At 33.9% G+C, this 7579-nt stretch overlaps 1 protein-coding gene across 1 annotated transcript; it reads right to left on the bottom strand.

Annotated features, from left to right (window-relative positions):
• Nucleotides 1-5394: 5394 nt before the first annotated feature.
• LOC100770068 (olfactory receptor 4C15-like) lies at nucleotides 5395-6342 on the bottom strand. The gene has a single exon (XM_027421082.1). The coding sequence runs from the start codon at nucleotides 6337-6339 to the stop codon at nucleotides 5395-5397; it is 945 nt and encodes a 314-aa protein (XP_027276883.1). The 5' UTR covers nucleotides 6340-6342.
• Nucleotides 6343-7579: the final 1237 nt, after the last annotated feature.

The raw sequence follows: 7579 nt of genomic DNA, 5'->3' as shown, positions 1-7579 counted from the left end.
AACAAACTATGAACAATTTCCCACAAACGCCAGGCATCAGGAGGTAACCAGCTGGCATCTGACAGACAATGGGAGATTCAAGCTCCTGGGATTGAGCTGAGGTTTGCACCCAAAATATCATAATCAATATTTTTGGGCCCCAACAGACCCGGACTTGTGGGGGCTCACATCACTCAGGGAGCCTGTAGGGATCACAACTAGGTCCTCTGCATATATCTTGTGGCTGAGTAGCTTGGTGTTCTGAAGGGATTCCGAACAGTTGAGGGAAAAGTTGGTTACTGATTCTTTTGCCCACTTATGAGATGCTTTTCTTTCTACTGAGCTGCTTCCTCTAACCTTGATGCCATAGTATGTTCCTGGTCTTATAGTAGCATATTATGTCATGTTTGGTTGGCATCCCTTGGAAGTCTGCTCTTTTCCCAGAGGAGATGGGAGGTAAGGATCAGAGAAGAAGGGGAGTGTGGGATAGAGACAGGGAGGAGCTGAGGAAGGGGAAACTGCAGTTGGGATATGATATATTAGAGAATAAAAAACAATAATTTCAAATATTGATATATGTTTCTTTTAGTAAATAATTCCAGTATGCCTACTAATATATAACAGAATAAATGCACCATAACACATTCACTAACAATGACAAACATCTGAGAAAAGGGCATTGGTTCAGGATTCAGGAGATTTGACCTTTATTTGTCTTGGCAGATGATGATTCTCAATAAAATCAAAGCACTGAAAGAAGTTTTGGAACTGACCTTAATAAATTATTTCTGTCTACAAAGCTGTAAACTGGATTGAAGCAAATGTTTATCATCATTGTCAAATTACATGCTCTCTATTAAACATTCAAGTTTTCCATGGAAACCATGCTATAATTGGAGACTTCAGATTTCTTAAAATACTTATCAAGTAAGTATTTGAGGGATCTTAAAATTTAAAGTTTTGTTAAATAATATGAAATAGCAATTCTGCACAGTGGGAACTTTGGTCCTGAGCCATCTCCTATAGCAGTGACCTTGGGAAGTGTACCTCCCTGTAACCCCTAGTTTATCACTCTTGGCCATGTTTGGTAAAATATTTCCTTCACATTTTATCCCCAAATTCTGAGTTCTTCTACTAAGAAATGTTTTATATTTTCTTTAGTTTGCAACATTGTTTTCTATTTTAAAAAAGTATAATTTTTATGGCTTCCCAGATATTAACTCTTTTCTTTCTAAGAGTTCTTGGATTTCTGTTTGAAAATGTTTTAATATAGCATCATGTTTGAAGACAGACCTCTGTTGTGTAATGGATGAGATACAGTATCTCTGGAGAAATAAAGCAAAATGCTATGTACCCACCAACATAAGAGTTGCGTTCTTCATGGTAAATTCTTCTATTAATCTGCAAGGAATTGTCTTTATAAGAAAAATATTTTATGAGTAGTATAAGAAGAGCATATATATATATATATATATATATATATATATATAATATGTAATTTGGATGATATTTGTTGGTATTTGAGTACATTTATTTTCACTTGGTTATGCAAATTCAAATTTGAACTTTCTTTAGATCCCTCTGACTTCTAATTTATCAGCAATGGTAAAAATAAAACAAAAGACTGGGAATTGGAAGGACAACAGTGAGGGTTATATGGGAGAATATGGAGAAGGGAAAATTAAGGGAAGTATTTTATAACCAAATTACAATCTCAATAACTAAAAATGATATCAATTTTAGGAGAGCTTGACAAGTGGATGAATTGACACATAAAAGCAGATATATATATATATATATATATATTATATATATATATATATATATCCAACAGCAACAACCAAATCCCAGTAAAGCCAAGTGGATACCAAAACACCAATAATGAAGTCCTATGACTATTCTTTCTGCATCCCCTAAGTCCTAGATGTGTTCTCAGTCATTTGAATAAACATGGCATAAAAGCTTCTTTTGGAATTAAGTTTTACTTTTTCATTATTTGTTTCATGCAAAATATTTTGATCATATTTTTTCTCTCCCTCCAACTCCTCACAGATCCTTCCCCCCTCCTTACCCTCTCAACTTCTTATTCTTTCCCTCTGTATCTTTCTCTCTCAAGAGAAAAAGAAAACCAAACTAAAAAGACAAAAACAGTAAGTAAATATTACCAAAACAAAATAAAAACCATAGAAAAAATATATGGAGCCCCATTTTGTGTTGACTAATTATTTCTCAGCATGGGCCTTCACTGACATGTGATCAATATGATTATTGTTGCTCCACTGAGGAAAACTGATATTCTCTTGCAAATATCTTCTTGGTTAGGTGTGAGGATTTAGGCCTACTTCCCCTTCTCTGTGCTTAAATTTTGTGTGGTTTGAGCTGGTGCAAGTCCTGTGTCTTCTGTCCATCTTCTCAGTTCATATATGTATCTGCCCAATTGTGTTTGGAAAATTTTGTTTTCATAAATTCATCTACCAGTTCTTGTTCTTAACATCTGTCTCCTTTTCCAAATAGATATCTAAGCCTTGAGGAGATAGGTGTGCTCTAAAGCTTGTCACTGTCTGCACATTGTCGAGCTATGAGTCTTTCTGTTAATTGCCATTTTTGAGAAGTTTATTGGAGGATATTTTAATGCTGTGTACATTTAGCCAAATAATTGCACTACTTTTCCTATAGAGCCCAGGACCGATCTGGCCTCAGGTTTTTGGCTCCATTAACAGCATCATGTATTGGTATCATATCATAAAGTGAACATGAACTTTAACAGAGCAGGCTGGTTACTCCCATAACTTTCATGTTAATGCTGCACCAGTGAAAGTATCTTCCAGGCAGGCTGATGTTTATTTGCAATGCTATAGAAAAGATAAAGAACTATATATTTTCTGATAGTGTCTTTCTTTTCTCCTTAAACCAAACTCTTTTCATATATGAATTATAATATCCTTTGTTATTAGAGCATCCCACCCTTTCACATACTGCTACCATCAGATAGGGTAGACTCTTCAATGAGGAATACAAAATTACTAAAATATGAATTAAAATTTTAATTAAATAAAATAAGTTTCTCCAGTAAGAATATCTGAATAAAAACTGTGCTGACATTCCACCTCACAACTGTCAGAATGGCTATCATCAAGAAGACAAAAAAAAACAGGCAATCAAGTAAATGGAGGGTGAGAGGTATAAGAAATATTAAATAGGAAACTTTTCTATCAAATACTATTAAATATTGCTTAGAGCAAGGAATTAAAATATTTTTATCTCCCCCTTCATGTAAGCCTTTTATGGAAACATTTCAATTCTCCCTATCCAGTAATGCCCTGGTTTATACAAAGTCAAATGGCTCTGCTTTAGGAATTTGATGGTCTTGTGCATTAATCACTTTATTCTTGTTCTGTCATTTTCTGTGTACTGATTCATTTCAGACTAGCCAAATGAATGTAATTGTGAGATAAAAGCCTAGTCAAAAAGGAAAACACAAAACCACCATCAGAATGAGATAAAACCCAAATGTATTTCCTGTCTCAGTGTGTTTACTCTTTGCTGTATACCTAGTTAATCAAGAGTAAAGTTTGCTTTCTCCATGCTCATCAGTTGAAATGGTAGTCCCTTTGTTTTTAAGTCTGACCTTATTTCTAAGAGAGGGAAAGAAGATTTATTCAAAGCTGGTGAAAATATCTTCAGCCATTTGAAAATCACTATGACAAGTTCCCAAATACTTTAAGATTAAAACATAAAAACATAGCCCTACCACTACTGGGTGTCTACCCATTGAACTTAGTAAACTTACAATGAAGATTCCTTTATACTCATGTTTACAAATCATTTACTATATGTAAATTATGGAATCAGACAAGGTGACCACCAACAGATCAACTAAAAAAGAAAATTCAGTATCTAGAGACAACATAGCATTGTTGGAGTCATAAATAAGAATAAAATTATGTTGTTTGAGAGAAAATGGATGAACAGAGAAAACTATGTTGTTTGAAAGAAAATGGAACAAAAGAAGAATGTATTAAGAAAAATACGCCACTTCACAACTCAAAAAAACTATTTTATGTTTCATCTGATATGTGAGTGAGGGGAAAATAATAAAGACAAAAGAGTAAAAAGGAAACCACTATGAATGAAGGGGGAATCAGAGCAATTGATTACAAGGATATGATCAAACACAATAGGTGTGTGTATAGAAGTTTTATATATGACCTCTTAGATTGTACAGCTAACAAACCCTTAAAAACCTGAAGGAAAAGCACATCAGGACATCTATCTGTAGTTGGTTATAAATGTCTAAGTTTGCTGAAATAGGCTTGCTTGTCCAGATAATGGATTAAAACTTAGTAATTCATGAACTTCACCAAAAGATGACACTAAAATAAAATAATTTCTGTCTCTTATTTGATATATTCTTAGGAATAAATAATGTACAAAAGTGAGTACAAGTCATACACAAAAGTATTATAACACAGAACAACTACAAAGTAATCAGAACATGAATTATAGATTGCAAAAAGCCACAAGACCAATCTACCCTCATCAGAATTCCCAGTTCAAGATGGAAGAGCAACTAAGGGCTTGAAAATAGACACATATTTGTAATAGATCATGGCTTTGAGAATATGTGAGACTAAAAAAAGGACAAAATGATTTAGTTATTTTCAGTACTATTCAGTAAAAACAGTTCTATTACTGTTTCAGTAATGATGGTATGCTTGTGGAATTTGAAATCTAGCAACAATACAACTATTTTGATTATGTAGCTTCTCTAGAATTCTTGTGATTATTTTTCATAGTAGATACTCATTGACAAACACTTTCCATCTCCTGTCCCAGACTGACTGGCATAAAATATCACTCCACCCAAAAAGAAAACCTGTACATGTTGGAATGGGCCAACCAAGTATTATTTCTCAAGATAACAACTAATGATTCAAATTTTATGGCAAATGGCAAAGAGCTCCAGTGAAATAATAGAGTCAGAAGAGACAGGGACCAGCAGTAGTTCTGTAAAGACTCTCTTTCCTAAATTGTCTGTTAAAGAGTTCACAATCATAAATTTATTTCTTTCTCTTAATGTAGACTGAACAAATTTTCATTCAAATGTCTATGATATTTTTAATTTCTTTTAGAATTTTGAATGAATGAATAGCAAACATTGTAATTTTGAATGCATTCTTTTTTATTAATAGATCCTAAGTATAAAATTCAATTCTCTTTAATTTACAGGTGGTTATTTGCAATGGAGGGGACATGCCAGATATAAAAGGGAAAATAATATACTCTAACTGACAAATTAATGCTAATTCTGGAGAATTACTTTAAATTGTTGCAGGTAATAAACATACTCTAGTGTTTGTGATAATTTTGATTTTTTATACTTCAAAATTATTTTGATAAAATGTAACTTTTTTTTTACTTTTCATTGGAAACCATTATCAATTTCTTCCACAATTCCCACATGGCATTTTTCATGTCCTTATTCCTAAAAGTATAAATCATAGGATTAAGAAAGGGGGACAGCATAGTATAAAATAATGCTATCATTTTGTCAAATGAGGAGCCAGTGTGAGGCCTTGCATATATAAATGTACATGGGACAAAGAACAAGACCACCACAGCAATATGGGACCCACAAGTAGATAGAGCTTTCCATCGACCTTCAGAACTGTGAAATCTCAGAGAGAGCAAGATAAAACCATAAGACACAAGCAACAAGAAGAAGACTATGATGCAGATAAAACCACTGTTGGCAATCACTAAAAGGCCGAAGATGTGAGTGTCAGTGCAGGCAAGCTCCAGTAATGGGAACAAGTCACACATGAAGTGGTCAATGACATTGGGTCCACAGAAGGGCAGCTGCAAAGTGAAGATAATTTGTACAGTAGAATGTAGGAGTCCTCCTGCCCAGGCCACCCCCACCAAAGTGACACAGAGCCGCCTTGTCATAATAGAAGAGTAGTGTAAGGGCTTGCAAATGGCCACATAGCGATCGTAGGCCATGGCTGTCAAAACAATCATCTCAGCCCCACCAAAGAAGTGTGCAGCAAAAAGTTGTATCATGCAGCCTTTAAAAGAGATGATTTTTCTCTTGTAGAGAGAATCCACAGTCATTTTAGGTGTCATGACAGAACAGAAGCTTGCATCCAGTAAGGATAGGAAAACCAAAAAGAAATACATGGGTGAGTCTAGCAATTTTGGGCTGCAAATAATGGTTACCACAATCATCATGTTGCTTCCAACAGTTACAATGTAAACAAGGAAACATATGATAAACATTAATCTTTGAATATTTGGATTCTGTGAAAGCCCCACAAAAACAAACTCAGTTACAAAACTCAGGTTTTGCATGGTTTCCATGGAAAGATGAATGTTCAATAGAGAGCATGTAATTTGACAATGATGATAAACATTTGCTTCAATCCAGTTTACAGTTTTGTAGACACCAATCACTTATTAAGGTCAGTTCCAAAATTTCTTTCAGTGCTTTGATTTCACTGAGAATACAAAAGGGATAATTTTCAGTATGATAGTTGAAAATTAATGAGATTGAAGCAGAGACAAATTATTCAATACCTAAAATGCAGAGCTCTCCATACATGGAAAAAGAAACAGCTATGTTTGGATAATAAAAAATGTCCAGGTATAATGTATGTGCTTAGCTCCTAAGATTATGATTATATGTCAGACTTCTAAGTGTAGCAAAGTTTCTTTTAACAATTGCACCATTATCAAACATAGCTATTAAGTAATTAGTAAAACGCCTTACCCACAGATTTTCCACTCATTTACCAACTTTAAATTCCAAAACCATTTACAAATAACATCCAATAACAGGAGGATAAAACAAACTTCAAATGGTAATAACTTAAGCAAATACCTATTTATCTTGGAGGAAAGTATAGGATACATGAATGAGGGTCTGGCTAGACCAGTGGAAGGCTAAAGCTGGGAAGAAAATGGGAAGAAATGAGTCAGAGCACCAGCTCCTGACTCTAGCAAATGCACCCAATACAGAATTTGCTATTTGTTCTGTGTCTTGGAGCAAATTACTTCAGGTTCTAAAAGCTCCCGGTGATATTTCTGTGTTTGAACTTGCTAATTATGTCTCTCAATTGGCTCTTAAGACAACAGCAAAACATGATGTCATGAATGTAGTTAGAATATCAGAAGAGAGTGTTGAGGTATGAGAAGGATGACACTCTACTCCTACTTCCAGCTGTACTACCAGCATCAGTGTTTAAAACTTTACTAGTCTTTTTATATATTTAAAAATAAAAAGAAAGAATCTGGTCAGTCACAGTGATGAAATATATTTTAAGATGTAGTACATATTTATTTTTGATATTATAAAATAATTACATTTCTCCCTTACTTTTCCTCCTTCCAAACTCCACCATATACCATTCCTTACTATCTTTCATATTCATGTCTTTCTGTTGTGTTATTACATGAATTATGTATATGGATATACATAAATTCCTTCAAAAATGTCCACACATATACATATGTATATAAGTTTTTCAGTTTGGGTAATGATGCTCATATATGTTTTCAGGGCTGAGCACTTAGTATTGGACAACCAATTTTTGTGATTTTT

This window comes from Cricetulus griseus, chromosome 6, assembly GCF_003668045.3.
Source record: "Cricetulus griseus strain 17A/GY chromosome 6, alternate assembly CriGri-PICRH-1.0, whole genome shotgun sequence".
Lineage (NCBI taxonomy): Eukaryota > Metazoa > Chordata > Mammalia > Rodentia > Cricetidae > Cricetulus > Cricetulus griseus.
Note: the sequence above shows the minus strand (reverse complement) of the source record. Positions and strands in the feature narration are given on the sequence as shown.

Coding starts and splice junctions, on each gene's coding strand:
- LOC100770068 (XM_027421082.1), bottom strand. CDS start 6,339: ATGGAAACCATGCAAAACCTGAGTTTTGTAACTGAGTTTGTTTTTGTG.